This window comes from Elaeis guineensis, chromosome 3 (genome assembly GCF_000442705.2).
Source record: "Elaeis guineensis isolate ETL-2024a chromosome 3, EG11, whole genome shotgun sequence".
Lineage (NCBI taxonomy): Eukaryota > Viridiplantae > Streptophyta > Magnoliopsida > Arecales > Arecaceae > Elaeis > Elaeis guineensis.
In genome coordinates this window covers 111,027,415-111,047,580 of record NC_025995.2, presented here as the reverse complement: position 1 = coordinate 111,047,580, position 20,166 = coordinate 111,027,415, and the positions used below count along the sequence as shown (strand labels likewise).

General features: G+C 37.0%; 2 protein-coding genes across 2 annotated transcripts; both read left to right on the top strand.

Moving 5' to 3' along the window:
• The first annotated feature begins 172 nt into the window (after positions 1-172).
• Positions 173-14,642, top strand: LOC105040936 (elongation factor G, mitochondrial). The gene is made up of 20 exons (XM_010917697.4): positions 173-674; positions 1,788-2,009; positions 3,159-3,280; positions 3,383-3,533; positions 4,347-4,418; positions 5,940-6,035; positions 6,148-6,236; positions 6,371-6,437; positions 7,255-7,293; positions 7,497-7,557; positions 7,653-7,762; positions 7,843-7,917; positions 8,009-8,077; positions 8,323-8,444; positions 10,432-10,557; positions 10,665-10,785; positions 10,963-11,063; positions 11,162-11,222; positions 13,994-14,047; positions 14,175-14,642. The coding sequence occupies exons 1-20, from the start codon at positions 270-272 to the stop codon at positions 14,277-14,279; spliced, it is 2,268 nt and encodes a 755-aa protein (XP_010915999.1). The 5' UTR covers positions 173-269; the 3' UTR covers positions 14,280-14,642.
• Positions 14,643-18,897: 4,255 nt separating this feature from the next.
• On the top strand, positions 18,898-19,838 carry LOC105040937 (CASP-like protein 1C1). The gene is made up of 3 exons (XM_010917699.4): positions 18,898-19,106; positions 19,194-19,296; positions 19,384-19,838. Exons 1-3 carry the CDS (start codon positions 18,952-18,954, stop codon positions 19,606-19,608), a joined length of 483 nt encoding a protein of 160 aa, XP_010916001.1. The 5' UTR covers positions 18,898-18,951; the 3' UTR covers positions 19,609-19,838.
• The last annotated feature ends 328 nt before the right edge of the window (positions 19,839-20,166 follow it).

Genomic DNA, 20,166 nt, shown 5'->3' with positions numbered 1-20,166 from the left:
TGGCACAGTGGACTCATGTTTAATACAAACATTTTTTTATGTGAGTTTCATACAGCGGGTCATATGTATAAATGTTCGTTTGGAGTTTGAGCTTAATGGCTTTGCCGGCATCATTTTACATACAAACCCCTGTACGATGATTATATATATATATATATATTACTTTTCCCTTGCACAATCCTGGTCGATCGGAACATAAGGGTGTGATGTGCGGGTTTTGGAGCGGCTTAGGGTTTTAGTCGGACCGAAGCCTCAGACCGCAGACGACGATGGCGAGGTCGTCTGCCACCCGCCTCCTCTCCACCCTCCGCCGGGGGCACAAGAATTCTCTCTCCCCACTCCACCCCCTCGCCGTCCTCATCCTTGACGGCGCCCCTCTCGGCAGCCGGCGGGGGCTGGCAACGTCAAGCGCGGCGCGGGTCAAGGAGGAGAAGGAGGCATGGTGGAAGGAGGCGATGGAGAGGATGAGGAACATCGGGATCTCGGCCCACATCGACTCCGGGAAGACGACCCTCACCGAGAGGATCCTCTACTACACGGGGAGGATCCACGAGATCCACGAAGTCCGCGGGAGGGACGGAGTCGGCGCCAAGATGGATTCCATGGATCTCGAGAGGGAAAAGGGAATCACCATCCAGTCCGCCGCCACCTACTGCAAATGGAATGATTACCAGGTATTGATTCGTGGATTAAAGATTGGAACTTTTCTTGGAAATTCTTGGTGCTGAGGTATGAAAATTGTTGGATTTCTGGATATGAACTATACCTTTCAATCTGTTGCTATTTTTGTATCTATTTGTGGTTTCTTTAATGCCTGCTAATTCCTTGAACTATATGTCCTTGTGCACGAGTTTTGTGAATTGTGATGGCAAAGAGTTCTTGAGTTAGTGGTACTTACCAAAACTTTTCGTTTTCCTTATCAAGGGTTTCAACTTCGGATTCTAAGCTCTTGACATAACGTTGTATCACTTGTTTGGCCGAACTCAAAAGTTCTTGAACTTTTTTCACAAATCAGATATTAGGTTTTAACGCCCATGGGATTCCATCTGGCATTACTTTCAAATTTTAGAGAGGCTGTAAACAGGAATACAATATTATCTTGGTGACAACAAAGGCAATAGATGAGGGATTCCTGTGGGGCCCTTATGCTCAACTTATGCTGAAGTTAGATTCATATCTTAATCTGTAAGCTTAGCGTCAAATATAACATAAGCTTGGATATTGAACAACTTTTCTTCATGAGATGGTTTGTTCGAGTAATTTGGTTTACTTAACCTCTTTGTTTACCCTTATAAACTCAGGATCTTTATAGATCCCATTTCTTTTCATGCTGCTCGGCATTGCTAAATTGCTTATTCATGTGTTTATTATAATTACAATTTACAAGCTTTACTTATCAACTAGGTGTCAACTTGGGGTTGATGTTGCAGGTTATTCTTTTCTATTACTTTCTGTAATGCATTCAATAAAATATTTGCTAATGTAAATGGATATATATACTTATTGAACCAGAATTATTTTGTACTATTTTTCATTCATAAATTATATGCTCACTAGAGTAATCAGACTTGAAATGCTATCTTTGTATACTCAATAAAACCATGTGGCTAATGTAAAGAGTTACTTTTAATATACGTTACCATATTGTAAGCTTACACATGTATCAACTATGATATTATGTAAATATTATTAATCTTTCCACACTAGTGACATAATATAGATATTAATCTTTCAACACTAATGGCATTACATAGATTATTGACAAAGCCATTGCAATCTCATTGCAGATTAATATAATTGACACTCCAGGACATGTGGATTTCACCATTGAAGTTGAGAGAGCTCTGCGAGTTCTTGATGGAGCTATTCTTGTTCTTTGTAGTGTTGGAGGTGTACAGAGCCAGTCAATTACTGTTGATCGTCAGATGAGGAGATATGAAGTTCCAAGACTTGCATTCATTAACAAGTTAGATCGAATGGGAGCAGATCCTTGGAAGGTTCTTAATCAGGTATTTGGTTTTTTTTATGTTCACAGGAAAAATGCTGTATACACAATATTTTTGTTGATGTTGGATCATTTTATGGCATTTTGAACAATCTACAGCATTTATTTTCTCAATTGAACTTTGCTGGTTCCATGGTAATGGCATCCCTTCTGCTTATGTTCAATATTCTTTCTGATTGCATACTCAATTTTTATAATGCCAGGTTTCTTAGAAGTACATTGTAAAGATGGAATAGGCACTTGGTTACTGTTGCTAGTTCTTATAACAGTTTAAGAGAGACTGGATGTGTCCACATGGAAGCATATCATAGAATTTTTAGGGGCTTTCAGGGATAACAAGTTGTCAACATGCATCATGAATGCGGCTAGACTTGCGTATACTATTTTGCCTATCATGAGTGTCTGGTGGTCTACTATGATTGTGTAAATTTGGTCATTGCATCCACCATTGGAGCATTCTATTCGTGTTATTCACTCAAGGTTTTTTGTTTGATTCTCTTTGGAGGTACTTCCTTTGGATCTTTTGTTGTCAATTAGTGTGAAACATAGTTGGCATTAAGCAGATATTAGTAGAACTTTTTGTGAAACATCGTTTGCCTTAGCAGTCACTTTATATGAGCTTTCAAGGTTTTAACCAAATGTTAGCTGGAAAATTCTCCATAGATAAGGAACTTACAAGTGGTGCTTACTTACAAATCTACAACCATGCAGCTCTTAATGATGATCAGGCAATTTAATACTAGAGTATCTCAAATATTTCAGCATGGATCATCGGGTCTCTGCAGAGTCATTTCTTTTACTAATTATGATAGTTTGTAACAAGGTTTTTCATCTAGGTTTCTTCCATCACATCTTATAAGCTCCCTTGCTGTTCTTCTTCTTCCCTTATGTTTTATCATAAAATGTATATGAGTAGTTCTGATAAGTGCCTCTATTCATCACAAAATGGCATTCCCTGAATTTCAGCTACACCATAATCCTTTGTGGCAGGTTGAGTCAAGTGTGTGGTTAATAATTAATGCATTAACTGAACCATAACAGGTCTTTTGATACTTCATTGCTATTCACTGTTCCTGCTATCTTGAGTTTTTTGTTTCTTATCAAGCTGCAAGTTGGTAAGCAGTAAATTACGATTTGGAAATTTCTTCTCCAGGCAAGATCTAAGCTTCGGCATCACAGTGCAGCTGTACAAGTTCCTATCGGGTTGGAAGAGGAATTTCAAGGCCTCGTGGATCTTGTTGAATTGAAAGCTTATTACTTCCATGGTGCCAATGGGTGCGCCCATTATACTCTTTCATTATTAATTTTTGTAAATGGAATTTCTTTGTCATATTTAATGGTCTTTTCCTTTCTTCTCTCTTGCTATATTTTTTGCAGTGAGAAAGTTGTCACAGAAGATATACCTCCCAAGTTGGAAGCACTAGTCACTGAAAAGAGGCGTGAACTAATTGAAGTTGTTTCTGAAGTGGATGATAAGCTTGCTGAAGCTTTTCTTAATGATGAACCAATATCATCCAGTGACCTCAAGGTACTCTTGAAAAATATGCTTTCTAGACTGTTAGCTTATTTTTTACATTTGACTTCATATGACTTTGTCTAGTCCTTTGTGACTTAGGCTTTTATATTTGATGTTCTTATTAGTCTTATACAATATTGAAGGAGTCATGTCTGGATGTTGTTTGAACTTTGAAGATGTTTTCTTTTTTTCCTGGGTTTATTTTTGACTAGCTTTGTTAACTACCGCACATTTTGCAGCCATCTCTATACGGTATTTGACAAAGGTGCATTGCCATGAATGTCTAATCTAGTATTAACTCTATTAGTTGGCTGCTGATCAGTAAGTTGGTTGCTTCATGATAATCGTGGAAGACTGAATGGACCCGAGAATTTAGTGGCAAGCCTACTTTTCTGCAATTGGCAACCTCGGTGCTGGAAAGAAATTGCTATTGTGCAGTGCATGTGCACTTGTCTGTGTGCGTGATGTGTGTATGTCTCTCTGTCTGTGTGTCTGCTTGTGTGTACACACATATATATGCAGACATGGCATGCATACATATGTGTGCACATGTATGCGTGCGTATTTTGTGTGCAGTGTCAGCAGAAAGTTGTTACTTTGTTCGCATCTTCGCTGTTTGATTTTTAAAAGCTTTCCACACCTTGTAGATGTATGATATTTATGTTCTGCAATGTCGTCCTATGAGGATGTGCGATTGCCATTTTGGTTGAATATCATCAGGTCTTTTGCTTTTCTGTTTTTTTATTCTAAATAGCAGAAAGATGTTCATATTTGGCTGTCACTATCTTCTCTGTGTATTGATTTTTGAAATGTTCCTCTTATCAGATGGCAATCCGCAGGGCTACAACAGCACGCAAATTTGTACCCTTTTTTATGGGAAGTGCATTCAAAAATAAGGTGCTTGAACACTTTTAGTTGGTTCTTTCAACTTACGCAGTCTGTTATTTCATTGGTTTTTTTTTTTTTTTGGGGGGGGGGGGTTACAATACCTTGATTTGTCATTTATATTTTCAGCACAATTGTATGCTTTTATTAGCTTAATTCAGATGATTATCCCCAGTTGGGTTCTCTTTGGGTACAGCATTATACTGTCACAGTACAGTTAACCTTGGTTTCCCTGTCGGAAAATATTTCAAAATGTAGAAGCGATGCAGTAATTTCATGTACAAAATAAAAGAAAGATTTTACACTACACGAGAAGAGTTTGAAAATTGTTGTCTGAAATGTTGATTTCCACATGATTGGCATGAGCGTAGTACAAGAAATATTTTGTTATGATCTGTCTTATGGTTTCTTTCAAAGGAGTCTAAAGAGTGCGATGTTCCACAGATATGCAGTTTGAGATATTGGTTCCCATGCATAAGATGTGACCAAGGTACTTCATAATAGATTGATTTATGTTGTGGATAAACCATAGCAGCTGGAATCTTCTATATAGGATAATGCATCTGCTTTGGAATATTCATGGAATCTCAAGTCTACACTCACTTCCTAAGTGTTTTCTCCCTAAAAGTTTTTCTAAAATAACTGTTTCCCTGTATCTGCACCTGCACCTGCACCTGCTCCCAATTCTGGCAACTAAGTGACAAACATTTGTGTTATGGACTTGTGGTTTCATTAATTTGAGATGTAGACTGGAGTTTGACAATTTTATTATTATTACTGCAATATGTCGTCTGTAAATTCCTCATTGCTAAGATGTTAGTTAAATAAATATGTTTTGTTGTTTTAATAGATCAAAATAAGCCAATAATATAGTCATTATAATTGATGCATTTGTGTTCGTAATATTTGTTTTCTATTGAAACCCATTTTCCTTCAGATATCTGGGAAGAATTTGATGTGCTTCAGAAATATAATTCATCTATTATTAGTGAGCCTGTTGTGTGTTTTAATGAACATATATTATCAGTAACTCCTGATAAGATGCTATGTTCTGATCAGCAAAAGTTGTAGGAAGAACAGGCAGAGGAAATGCAGTATGGATTGAATTTTGATGCTGGATCGGATGATATTTTTTTGTTAATAACTTCAATATATCATAAATACCCAAGTGGGTTGATGTGGAGTTAGAACAATTCAGTATATAGCTCATGAGTTACTTATGATCCTCGAGTTTGTTTTGAATTGTTATGCTAGTTCTTTGTGAAAGTTATACCTGAAACAGATAAACAAAATGATTGATTTAAATTTTTTGTTTCCAGTTAAAGTTTTTAACCTTTCATCATAAAAAAAGTTTTGAACCAGATTACCACTCCTTTGGTTCTTCCATTTCCTGCGGCATTCCTGTGTGATGTTGTAGTATAGCATACATGCCAATTCTTTGGTGGCAGAAAAGAATGATACCAGTTATGCATTGTTTATTTCTGTAAAGATGTTTAAGTACATACATCTTCTGTTGCATTTTGATCTCTGCAGGGGGTACAACCTCTTCTTGATGGAGTACTTAACTATTTGCCCTGTCCCACTGAGGTTGAAAACTATGCCCTAGACCAAAACAAGTCGGAAGAGAAGGTACAGTCAGTTCTCATTGATGCAAAAATTGTACTTCATATGTTTCCCTTCATTTCCTTTTGAATTAGCATTAAAAGTGGTTTGAAGTTTGTCCTTTGATTCACTTGTATAGGTTTTATTACCTGGCACTCCGGTTGGGCCATTTGTTGCTTTAGCTTTCAAATTGGAAGAAGGGCGTTTTGGTCAGTTGACTTATTTAAGGTATGCTTCACTAATTTAAAAAACCTTCATCTGATTCATATTGATTCAATTTTGACTCTGATTGCTGATATTTCTTTAGTAGCAGCAACTTATTAAATAAACTATGTAATAATTTTAGTCTTTTAATCAAGCAGAATCTATGAAGGTGTTATACGGAAGGGAGACTTTATGATCAATGTGAACACAGGAAAGAAGATTAAAGTAAGATTTGATTCAATCATCTTTTATTCTGTATATATGTGGGAGAACTCTGTAATTTCTGGCTTGATGATATGTTGATTACGTAATATTTCTTAAACTTCCACTTCTTAGATAGTGTTAATAAGGTTCATTTTCAAGAAGATAAGATAGGCTTCGAGATCAACTAGCCTGGCATGGTATATATAGTCACTGACCCTTTTTTCCATGTGTGGAGATTTGGCACAATTCCCAGGCTGGATTGTTATTCATGATGGATATGTTACCCAACTGAGGACTTGCATATCAAGCCTGGCTAGGTCTAGTTGTCAATTTTGTTTTTCTGCATTGTTTAGATCTAATTATTTATCATTCATATTAGCAAGTAACTGACTGTTTTCATTTAAACTTCTTAAGTGTTTGACTAAGTAACATTTATGGGAGTAGGCTTATAATTTGTTGGTAGAACCTAATTAAGCAGGGGACTCTGTTTGTTGGCAAAGGGCTCTATGAGTTCTTTCCACAAAGAAAGTTCTACTTAGGCAGCAGGTTTGGTTCCTTAATACCCTCTTGGGGCTGTAATGGCAGTCCATATAAACACATGAGCACTGTTATAGATGCAAGGTTTGTTGTCTCATATAGTACAAAGTATGCTAAATTAGACTTCTTTGCGTTACACTGCAGTGAACTAAGGCAATGGAGCAGTTTCTTGCATTTGGACCCTTTGTGAAATTTCTACATGCCTGCTTCTTTCGCTTTCTCAGAATAACATTTGTTTTGCCCTTTTTTGACTCTTAATTGGATATGCACCTACTCTAATGTAAAATTTTTCTTTGTGCAGGTTCCTCGTTTAGTTCGGATGCATGCTGATGAGATGGAGGTTAGTTTATTTTGTTCAGATTTATGATTTTTTTTTTTTTGCTGAAAAGTTCTTCTTGTCATAGGATCAGAGCATGAGGTTTTCCTTCTGTTGTTTCTTTCATTTATTGAATCAAAGCATACCGTTTAGGCTCTTCAATTTTGTTATACTTTACAATTTATCTGCATGTGGGATCTTTTTTTTTTTTCTTTTACAATTTACAGGATATCCAAGAAGCTCATGCTGGGCAGATTGCTGCAGTATTTGGTGTAGATTGTGCATCAGGTAAACTAGCTGATGTTTTGTTTCTCCAGTTTCCTTCTTCAAATGCTTCTATCTATTTTTCTTGCCCTCGTAAACCCTTTCGTACATTTCTCCAGGTGACACCTTCACAGATGGGTCAGTCAGATACACTATGACTTCTATGAATGTTCCTGAGCCAGTGATGTCACTGGCTGTGTCACCCGTATCCAAAGATTCTGGAGGACAAGTAATTATTTCATAGTCATTGTTTGCTTTAACTGGCTTACTAGTCTGTCTAAATGACTTCACTATTTTTTCTTGTGTCAGTTTTCAAAAGCTTTAAATCGTTTTCAGAAAGAGGATCCAACTTTTCGTGTTGGTTTGGATGTTGAGAGTGGGCAGGTCAGCTGTGTTTTGATCTCTTCTAAAACCTTACTATGTGTTCTAGAAAATAGAATACATACTGAATACATACTGCACACCTCACCTGTAGACAATTATTTCTGGGATGGGAGAGCTGCATTTGGACATTTATGTTGAGCGCATCCGAAGGGAGTATAAGGTATGAGATTCTATTAGTTTTTATATAACAAGCAATCAATTTAGAAATGCTACATTGGCATACCCTAACACTGGTTTGCATATTTTAGTGCAAACCCAAGTGTTGCTAGCATACCTGTCTTGACATCCTCAGGAAATACACTCAAGAAATAACACATTGATTATCATTCTCATAGGCACTGGTTGTCTACCAGCAAGTTTTTGAAACTGTGGTTGTAATACATTTGCTTGTGTATTGATGCCAAGGTTGATGCAAAAGTTGGAAAACCTCGTGTTAACTTTAGGGAGACTGTCACTCAGCGTGCTGAGTTTGATTATTTGCATAAAAAACAATCAGGAGGTCAAGGTCAATATGGACGGGTTTGTGGGTAAGTTTATACAAATATTAACAATCTTCCATTCTTTGTTAGATCTTATAATTCCTGCTTTTTAAGTATCTAAATCAGGGTCTGTTGTGTTTTGGAATGTTACTTTGCACTTCTGATACATATCTCATTTTTATTGGATTTAATAGAGAACATGCAGCTTAACTTTTTCTTCCTTAATATATCATCTATAGCAAAATGGTAGTGCAGGCATATCAGTTGGGAAGAACAATTTCTCTTTTAGAACAGTAGTTTACTCTTGGTTTGATTGGCAATTTTAAAAAATCTTATGGCTTAAAAATGTTTCTCTAAACTTATGGTATTGATTAGTGCTCCTTCAAAGAAATTGAAAACCCTTGTCCACAAGGAAACTTGTCATTATATTCATTTTTCCTTCAGAGTGAAAGAATGTTATGATGTGAATAATTGAAGGCATACTTCAACTGACCCATCACTTAAATTGAGTGCAGACATGTGACATCTGCTAGCTTGCAATGCTTGCTTTAAGGCTTCACTCTTAACTGGCAGTGGCGATGGAATACTCTTTTGTGTTGATTGATAACAAAGCTTTCATATGCTTATCTTCTGGTTTTTTTCATAGGTGCACCATAGAATAAAGAGTTATTATTTGGTAAAACTATTTTGATTTTTTATGCATGGCTGAAGATTCTCAACCATTCTTCTAGGACATCCTAAAACTTATGATCGAGTCCCCAAAACATGACATAACTCTTAGGACTGATGGTAACTTCTAAAGCCTTACATGTAACAAATAAATGACTGAAAACGAAAACCCTAAAAACCAATTAGCTAAATCTACATCTGACCTGGACCATAGACTGAATTTGGCTTCTTCATGAAGGACATTGGTGCAACCTTTATTCTTCTTTAATGCCACAGTTTCTGAGTCTCTGTTTTATCCTACCTTGTCAGTGTTGAACCAAAGGTACTTGGAGTTACCTATTAGTGGTTTTAATATGCGTTTTGCTCTACCATTGGTTGTTAATTTATGTGATTCGTTGCCTCTTTCCTATGGACGACAGCTATTTAGGGAGTTTCGACATAAGGAAATGGTTACATTTGAGATATTTTAGTCATGGAATTAGGCTAAAGTAGACCTGTAAAGAAAGGGCTTTGGGATTTTAATTGGAGGGCAGAAAAGGTAGGAACACAACAAATTTCTGTTATGTGGTACTGAGAGTTCGAAAACACTCATTTTATTGGACAAAATTTTAATGAGTTTATATGTGAAAGCTTATCCAGGGAACCATGCCATTATACTAAAGCCTTTTTGTTCTAATTCTAAATGTGTAAACCAGTTTGGCAACTAATGTCCAAAAAAAGGTAGAAACCATTATTTGTAACAACTTGGTGCCATTGTTTCTTTTGAAACTCTTTTTTAGTACCGTTAATGATTGTCAACCCTCCAATGCTCTAATTCTTGGATGAACTGCATCTGTCTATAGTTGATTCCAACTTAAACATGATACAATGTGAACATAATGGGTGTTTGGGATCCAATATAGAACAATCCATTCCCAAAATTTCACTGAAATTGCTGCATCCTTGATCCCTCTTCCCTTCTCACCTGTGGTCTCTAACATAGTTTCATCTTGTATCGCTGAAACAAGTAACATTTAAAATACTGGTGGGACAGTTGGGATGGGACGAGCAAGAAATGGATTGGGATGGGACATCCACTGGGGTGCCCCTTCGCATGGTATTTAAAATCTTGCAATGAATATTATTTAACAGAAGCAAATGCATGGGAGTGGACATGCCTACAGTTGGTGTGCACATTCAGACATGATGCCAGGAATTTATGCCTATGAATGTTGTTGACTTGGATATCATGTTCACTCTAAGTTTCTCCTCTGGTTTATCTAACTTAAATCTGTTCTCCATGCTTTCTGTCTGTCATTGGGATGCTTTGATAATAACTGCAATTAATGTGTTTTCTGAGTTTTTTCTTGTCTACAATTCTTACCAGATATATTGAACCTCTTCCAATGGATTCACCTGCAAAGTTTGAATTTGAGAATATGGTCATAGGGCAAGCAATCCCTTCAAACTTTATCCCTGCAATTGAGAAAGGTTTCAAAGAAGCTAGCAACTCGTGAGTAAGATTAGGGATTTCCTTTTGTAATGGTGTTTTTCTTTCCCTCCCTTTTTAGTTGTTTATCCTATAAATCTAGATATAACATGTATATCATTTGCATGCAGGGGTTCATTGATAGGGCATCCTGTTGAATATGTTAGAGTAGTCCTCACAGATGGGGCATCGCATGCTGTGGATTCTAGTGAGCTTGCCTTTAAGTTGGCAGCAATTTATGCATTCAGACAGGTAAAGTGTTATTGCCTGTTGTACATGTTCCTGTGGTCTAATCAATGGTAATCACTAAGTTTTATGGTGAACTGTTTTTGATGACTTGGAGTGACAGTTGCATTATATTTCTGGAATGTGATGCTGGCAAAGATTGGTTTTATGGCATATACGTGTTTACAATGTATTTGTTGACAGTGTTATGCTGCTGCCAAGCCTGTCATACTGGAACCGGTGATGAAGGTGGAACTGAAAGCACCAACAGAGTTCCAGGGTACAGTTACTGGTGACATTAATAAGTGAGTGATTGTTGGTTTTTATATTTTCGGTTATTTAATTCAGTTGTGAATTTGCTGGATGTTACAAGGAACTTAATATTTTTACATATGAATTACAGGAGGAAAGGTATGATTGTTGGAAATGACCAGGAGGGTGATGATACCGTGGTCGTTGCTCATGTATGTGGGACATTACCTTCTTCCTTTATTATATTTCTTTTAATATATGATTGGGTAGTTTGATGTTGGTGATTTATAGTGGTTAGCTGGATATGGAACATTACCCTCCTACTTTTCTTTTTCTCCAAATGACACCTATTTTTCTTTTTCTCCAAAAGACATGTTATATATAATGAAGTTTGCACTCATATCTTATAATGTACATTGCAAGTTGCTAGGAAAATTATTGCAAATAAAACTGTTTCTAGATTTGTATGCCTATATAGGAGACACTATTTTTCCCATATTGCATTGGCATCTCTTTACTACTGCATGTTGCAAGTGTTTTTCTTTATTGTTAAGTACCTATGTTGTGCTAGCCAGAGTTGGATTAACAATTTGACCTGTAGATATGATTTAAAAAAAAAAAGCTTGTTGTACTTTATTCTCTTAGCAGTTAACTGTACAGCTATTAAGCAGTTTGAATGAACCTTTCTGGATTGTGGGTGACTCCTTGCTAGTACTAATAATCTGCAAGGAATTCAGTGCTGCCAGGTGATCTAGCCTTTTCCTGGATAGGATCACAAGTTTTAGTGGTACGAATTGATCGTGTTCTGCATACTTGCAGAGGTTGGCTGCCCTATCGACTGATTGATGTTTCAGGATTGACCATGCAAAGGATTGATATAGTTGGACGACTAACCGTAGGATCTGCTGGAACTTGTCATGTTCTTTGAATTTTTTTGTCTTGGTGAGATACTAGTTCTATACTTTGGGTTAGTTACTGAAGTGTTGCATCATTTATCTATTTCCTTTGTGCTAACTAGAGAATAAGGGCCCATCTACACATGAGGACGTTTGTGAGTCTCTATGATTTTGGTTTCCGGATTTGTTGCCTGTTTTGCTGAAGTTTAGTTGAATAGCATTGGAATTCATTAGGCAAGATCAAATCTAGTTCTCTTGTTTAGTATAATGACAGGGAAAGAAGGGTGGTAGCCTTTAAGAGGAACCAATGAAGTAATCAGAAGCCAATACGTGAAGAACAAGTAGGGTATGTATTAATGAGTAGCTGCTAGCTTTTGCAGGAAGATATTAAGAGGCATTTCCACATCTGCAGTCAACAATTATCTCTAACGCCTGCACATGACCCCATGAAGGAGAATAATCAGCATGCAAATAGCTGAGTGCAGCTTAAGAGAGAAAACTACTAATAATTTTTCTTAGACAAATAATCATGTTTTAAACAGGTATTGGAGATGACAATAACAGTCTAAACATCGCAATATGCTTTCTGACGATGTAAGAGATGTCAAACAATAAGAACAATATCCCATTAACTTTTGTGGACAGTCTAGTGAAGCAAATAATGATGAAATCACAAGTAGGCTAAGGATGGCAAGGGATATATATGAATTTAGCATGAAGCAGTAAATCCATCACATGAAATGGGGTTTTCCATAAAAGTTCTGAGGTAGATGGCAGGATTGTAAATGGCGCCATCAATAGATAGCTTGAATAAAACTCATAAAGAAATAGAATATCCTATTGACTGTATTTCAAATTCTGAGGGGTCAAGCTAATTATGAAAAGAGTTCAAAGAATACTATAACTATTTTAAAAAAATGAAAGAAGTCTAGTATGGGACTTTCAAGTTACATAGTTTGGTGACACAACATGCTGGATGCAAACTATCAAGGGGACTGAAAAGAGAAGCAGCTGTCGATGCAAAAACTAATAAAAAAAGAAAAGAAAAACTAAATGCTCTAGGAGACCTTGAGTACCAAGGGAAAAAGTTCCTGCCAAAGCTGATAGGTGTCAATAGGAGACTTGTACTATTGAACACTACGATGTACCCTTCCTCCAACGGTTTCAGATGACCAGGAAATGACTGAAAACCCTAGACACCCAAAGAGACCAGGGGATATTCCAAAATTGATCTGGGACAAAAATTATGTTCTAAGGGGTTTGAGCTACAGAGGTTGGATTGTTGAGTTAGTTTTGGGGTCAACTTGAAGAAGATTTAGGTTTCACCAACTTGAGAGCTTGGATTTCAAAGGCGAAGCGGTGATTTGAGAACCATGCACTAGCATGAAGCAGGGAAATTTGGCTTGCGAGAAGCTAGGGGGAAGGTATGGAGGGTGCTGAAGGACTTCACCATGGAATGTTAAATAGATTAGTCTGTCTTGGTTCTTGCAGCTTCCCACCAGTCTACGAGCGTAAAGTGGCTAAACATGAGTTCCATGCCATCACCCATGATGCCATGAGAACTAGGGGTCGTTGAGGCATCTAAACTCTAATGGTGGATGCCTTTCATGGTTAACTGGATGCTAAGCTTTGACTTAGAAACTTCAAGTATTTGTCGAGAGAACACAGTTTCTTATTAGGGATATAGCAGAACTTGTAAGTTTTGGATAACTTGTGTAACACAGTACCAGAAAGGGCATATACATATACATACGTACATATGTAGCTATATATACGTATATGTATACTTATTACACAAACTATAATTTATAAGCCTTTAACACTCAAACAAGGAATCAAAGAATGCGTAAGTGGAGACCTATATTGTTTTTGAATAAAATAAAATCCACTTTCTTATGTTAGTAATCATCATATATAACAAGATGCAATTGTTTAGGTATGAACTCCTGTTTGTATATTTGTCATTTCATCAATCACTCTTTTTGGCATCCAGTTGATGCTTAGTCCCAAGGGAATTTTTTTTTTGTCAATGTTGTTTGTTTCTAGCATCAGCAAATCCTGGCTGATGGGTACATTCTGTGTTTCAGGTACCACTCAACAATATGTTTGGGTACTCAACAGCACTTCGCTCCATGACGCAGGTGCCAATTTTTTCTCACATATGGCCTTACAGTATCCTCTTATGCTATCCCACTCGAAACTGCAATTAATGTTGGTTGGAGTGCTGGTGCTTATGACTCTGGTTTACTTGTTTCTTTAATCGCACAGGGCAAGGGTGAATTCACCATGGAATACCTAGAGCACTCACCTGTCTCTCAAGATGTACAGATGCAACTTGTGAACACTTATAAGGCCACCAAGGGTACAGAATGAGCCATTTTTTTCTGGATAATAAGATTGCCTGTTTTTTAACGGTGGATTTTGATAGTCTCCACTTGAGCCACATGCAATGTTCTATTTCTGATTTATTTTAAGTTTTGGAATGCGGTAAAATATTTATTCTTTCCTGTGGGGGATCTGCCACCATGCTGATGGTAGAATCCTCTTATGAACAGGTAAATATAAGCCAGGGTTCCCACTTATTAAGTAAACTTGTTGCAATAAGTGGGAACCCTTCTTGTCATAGTGTTTTTTTTGTCTGTGTTTCTTGTAGAACAGGTACGGACATGAATTAAATGTTTGTTTTCATGAGATGCTGTCATCAGGAAATCATTAATGACATCTTGTATTCTCCTTTGGAGTTCTGTGTCTCTTAGATGGGTGTGTTTCTCTGTACGAGTTGTTACGGTGAGGAAGCTGTCCCTAGATTTTGAGGCTTGGTTTTCGTGTCGGTATTCTGCCACTCTTGTGTGAAAATGTGAAAAACCTTTTTCTGTTGAGTTTCATTGAAGCAGTGTTCTATCCGGGAACTTATTATCGGTTATCCCTATTACTCTGATTGGTTAGATGTATGCACACATTTTTATTACGAAATATCTACATGGGTGGGTGAACGATAGGCAGGAGGAAGTTAATTAGGGGGATCGGCGGGAGGCACCGATGATATCTGGGATGATGAAAATAACGCCTTTACCTTGGAAGTAAAGTCTGTTGGGCAATTACCATTGTGTTTTGTGCTCGTTAACTTAGCAACTCCCACCATGGTAATGTTGGGGCTGCAAATGGTATTACGATAATCCCATATCCTCATTAATTTTTAGAAAATGAACAATTTTGGATCCCAATATTAGGTCATGTAAATGAAGGCTTGGTTGATTTTAGAAATTTTCAGCTGGGGACTTGCATATGTTATCTGTTACAGGTCCAGTATCTCATTGTGAGGGATTGGTGAAAAAGTTGGTGGAACGTTTGATGTTGTGGAGTGCTTGGGTGATGCTGCTGATAGATTACTTCCATTCTTTTTACAATCTTTTATATAATTCAAAAGGCATTAGCAAGACGAGCCAAGTTCAATGAGTTAAGAAGTCCAACCAACTCCACGTGTGGTTGTGCCACAGTTTTGACGTATGATGATTGCCTAGATAGCTCATGTCTCTCTGGGAACAAAAATCATTTAGGGTGGGCATTATAGGCCATTATATTAGGTGGACCTAATTTTATGTCACGTTTTTTTTTTTTTTGCATATTAAAAAAAAAATTTAGAAGTCAAATAGGAGTTGCATTTTCCTACTAATGGAGCATACTAGTTTTATAATTGAAATAATAAAAAATATATATATATACATTTAAGAGAGATTCTTTGTGGTCGTTCATATTTTTTTTCATTAAATTTTTATTTATTCTCTTCCTCGTCAAACTATTTTTTCTATCTATAAGGTCTTCATTTCGGGACTCCTTCTTCTCTTTTAAATCCTAAAAGTTATCTGTTCTATCCATAAGGTCTTTTTCAAGTCCTTTTCTTCTCTTCTAAATTCTTCTTCTTTTCTAAGATCTTTGTATCTAAAAGTTCGTGAAAATTATGTATCGTTTTATCTAGAGATATATATTGAGACATTAAATAAATATTTTATTAGATGTATATTAACTAACAATATATTATGTACTGATGAATACTGAGATTGATAAATTATGTATTAATTTATTTATAAATGTGTATTGGATCATTGTTGGATGTGTATCAAAAAAAGCTTATACGATATATTAGAAAGTCGTCTAGTGTGTATCATTTGATCATGTATTATGTATTGATGAGTGATATGTTCTGAAAACTGTGTATCATTTTATCTAGATGTATGTATTGAGATATCGGATAAATATTTTGATCAGTGTATATTAACTGATTATATACTATATACTGGTGAATATTAAGTTCAGTAAACTATGTATTAATTTAGTTGTATGTGTGTGTTGGATTGTTGCTGAATGTGTATTAAAAAAATTTATAATATATATTACTTGACTATATAATATATATTGGTGAACTCGACATTCTAGAAAATATGTATCAATTTATTTGTATGCATGTATTGACTCATTTGATAATTAATTTATTTTGTATGTATCATATAGTCATGTAGTATTATATCGTTAAAAAATATATTTTGAAAAAAAAAGATAATATCTTTTTTTTCTAACCACAAAACTAATAATTTTGTTAGTAAAAAAAGATCTTTAAATTTTATACTTATTTTTTAAAATTGATATTAAGAGAAATATAGTAAACTATAAAATCCGTCCTGTATGCTATTATATAGTGTCTGCCCCGTATGATTTTTGTTCTCTCCTTGAGACCAGTATTTTGGACTTGACCACCCAGACCAAACCTTGTTTGATATCTTTTTCGATCGCTCTTTCAACCTCTTTCCTCTCCCGGATCCACATGAGGGTGCCAAGAATGGTGGCATCATCCTGTCTTCTTCCTCCAATCATGCTCACCCTATTCAATTAGCATCAGAAAGATCATTTGACCACCAAAAACTTCGATAAGTGAATTTCGATGGCTTCCACAAGGAAGTTCAATGGCTTGGACCCCCCCATTATTTGATGGAGGCATGCCATCGACCCTGAATTTTAGGTATATTAGAATAATTTTTTTAACTGACCAGACCTGGTCGAATGGCATGAAATGGTTGAACCAATTAGGTTAGCAGCTCAAGCAGGACTTTTCCATATCTGGGTCTAAATCTGACATGAATTGGAATTATAAGCGATTGGTCCGGCAGGTAAATCGAAAAATGTGGAAGAATAGAGAGTTGGATTTTCTAAATCCGTAACGGCATGGAGAGGAAGGAACAAGAGAACCTGGAGAGGCAACATTTCCGAGCGAGAGGTTTTTCCCGCTTGGAAGGTTTACCATGTGTATGTTGTTGTCTCTCTTCTTCATTTTTTATATAATGCAGTCATGGTTTAATTGTTGTGTTTTCCTATTGTTCTTGTTGTGTTTCTGGTGCCAATGCCTCCCATTTGGTATTTTAAGACTACGTCTTCATTAGTGCAAAGATGAATATCTTGTGTTCAGTCTTCTCTCAATAAAGTGTGTGTGAGCGAAACTCTGAAATCTTGGAACCCTGCGAATCTGTCTCTGTTCAGCAAATCCACCCTGCGCAGTTGTCAGTTAAAATTTTGACTTCTCAGAACCTCTTTCGTAAGTTTTTTTTCTTTTTTTTTTTTTTATAATTAGTTGGTAGATTAACCAGTGTCAATCCCAACCCAAGCATAACATTAGGTAAGTGCATTGGATGGACTTTAAGATCCGACCCAAGTAACACAATGAGCTTCATATGACGGTGCAGCGAAATGAGTGCTTGATGAATGGGGACGACAGAAATAAATGATTGTGATTAATGTGATGTACCAATAAATGGTGCAGTTTTCATATTAATGTGATCAATTGTTAGCCAAATTTTATTTAACATCTGACCTTCCACTCCATTATAGCCATTATTTATCATCATCACTATTCATCTAAAGTAAGTGATACTTTCAAAATCAATTTTCTATGCCAGTGAAGACATCATTTACCATAGCCATTATTTATTATTATCACTATTCGTCTAAATGAAATGATATTTTCAAAGTCAAATTTCCTATGCCAGTGAAAACACCGTTCACGCCAAATGCCAGTGTGGAATTTCATTAGAACGCGTGAGTTAATATATGTAGTAGTTGTGCTATAATTTCGGCTCCTAACCACTTTAGGTTAAAAAATGATAAACAAAGTGCATGCAGGCTCTCATGGTACGAAGTCAGCCTAAGATCCGACTTCCCCTTGCGAGTCAATTGCACGCATGGTACAAAGGGATTCCTTCTAATTAATGCTAATAATTGCATTGATCTTTTTTTTTTTTTTTTTCTTGATTGTCAGAGGATAACTAATAGTTGCCATTTTCGACGTAGTGAGGTTTTGAATTGTGTGGCCTCCGTATCATTAAAAATTTGTTAACGCAGGAAAAAATTTAAAAACATACAGAATCTCATGGAATATGATGCTCCTTTACTTATTCGTTCGGTTGGCACCGGACGCTCCATTGAGATGTAAGGAGTCAAAAAATTTCTTAAATTTTAATCCCCAGAGTAGTTATGTTTTTATGTTCCTTTCTCTCAAATATTTCTTTGTAACGATAATGTCATCTCAAACTTATAATAAGTCAATAAAAATACTTGCAGTTTATACCGGACTCTCCTTAAATTTTAGAGCCATGTACTTCCTTTTCTGAACTTCTAGTAGTATTTGGATTTTAAGTAATCTGACGACCTCTAGAACCGCCCTATAGATAGACAAAGGACCACGTACGTGTCAAGTTTCCTAATTAAATAGTTTTTCCAATCAAGCTAGCGCGAGGGTAGCTCTAAATGTCATTTGGGAGCTAAACATCCTGCGGAGGTGGAGATGGGGACCGTTGAGACCTTTGGGCGAGGCAAAGAACTTCTTACCGGTATTATTAGCTCTCCTCCCCACCCATCTGCTTTTCGTACCTCTTCCTCGTTCTTGTTAAACCCCCAAATCTACCACCATCGACCTCTTCTTATTAAATCCCAACACCAACTCTAACCCTCCTTCCTATTCCCCTAATACTACATCAACACGTTCGCCGGCAAAGTACCAATGGCCAAGGCTTCAAGGGCCTGCGTCTTTCTGCTCAGGCTCCTGGCCGCGGCCGCCACCGTCTCCGCCGCCGTCGTCATGGCGACGAGCCACGAGTCCACCACCTTATTCGGCTTAACCTTGGAGGCCAAGTTCCAATACACACCTTCCTTCAAGTAGTATATCCTACTCACTCACTCATTACCACAATTAGAGAAGATGGAGCTGTTTCGCTGTCTTACTTAATTGAAGCTTTGATGCAGGTTCTTCGTGATTGCCAATGCCATCGGTTGTGGCTACTCCCTCCTCGTTCTTCTGATACCTCCCACGAGCTCGCTCTCGAGATTTGTCGTCATGCTCGATGTGGTAAGACTAGGCTTTCTTCAAGTTTCAAGTACCTCTATAATCTGAACCGAGTGTGACTACTTGCATCAACTTGGTGGGAATTTTCAGATCATCGCAATGCTGCTGACTGCGGCCATCTCAGCAGCAGGAGCCATATCCGAGGTGGGGAAGAAAGGGAATTCGCACTCTGGATGGCTGCCGATCTGTGGGCAGATTCCCAAGTTCTGCGATCATGTAAAGGGAGCTATGATCTGTGCCTTCTGTGGTGTGGTGATTTACTTGGTGATCCTTCTCCATAGCATCCACACTGTGATCGGTCCTCTTCTTCCATGAACCTACCTTTACGAGAGCTTTGATGGGATATTATATATATTATGATGTCAAAGTTTTTAATTGGTGCTCAGTTACTACAGAGATATCCTTAACATTGTGTTGTGATGAGAGGTGTATTTGCTAGCTAGTTAAAATCCAAACTCCGGTCAGGCTTCTTGCAGTTGCTTCTTGGTGGATGAGCTGATTAATTTCACAGTGAATAGTGAATGTTTGAGACTCTTGTGCAGCAATTCCATGCTTACGGCGTGCGTGACTTTTTTTACATACAAACTAGTGGTTCCTCTGTTGATGGCTTCCGTTTGGTAAACTAACTTTCCCCGTAGCACCTAACCTGGCCTCCAAAGCCGAAAAGGCTGTGCGACTTCGGCTGCCTATGCTTTCAAACCGTGGTTGCAATCGCAATCAAGGTACAGACTGCACCCCACCAAAACTTGTTATTAACCATTATAATGGTTGCAATGATGATTATTTATCTCAAAATAATATAATAATTATTATAATGTTGTTATAACCGAAAATAATGGATCGTATATATCATGATAATGAAAAAAATTATCA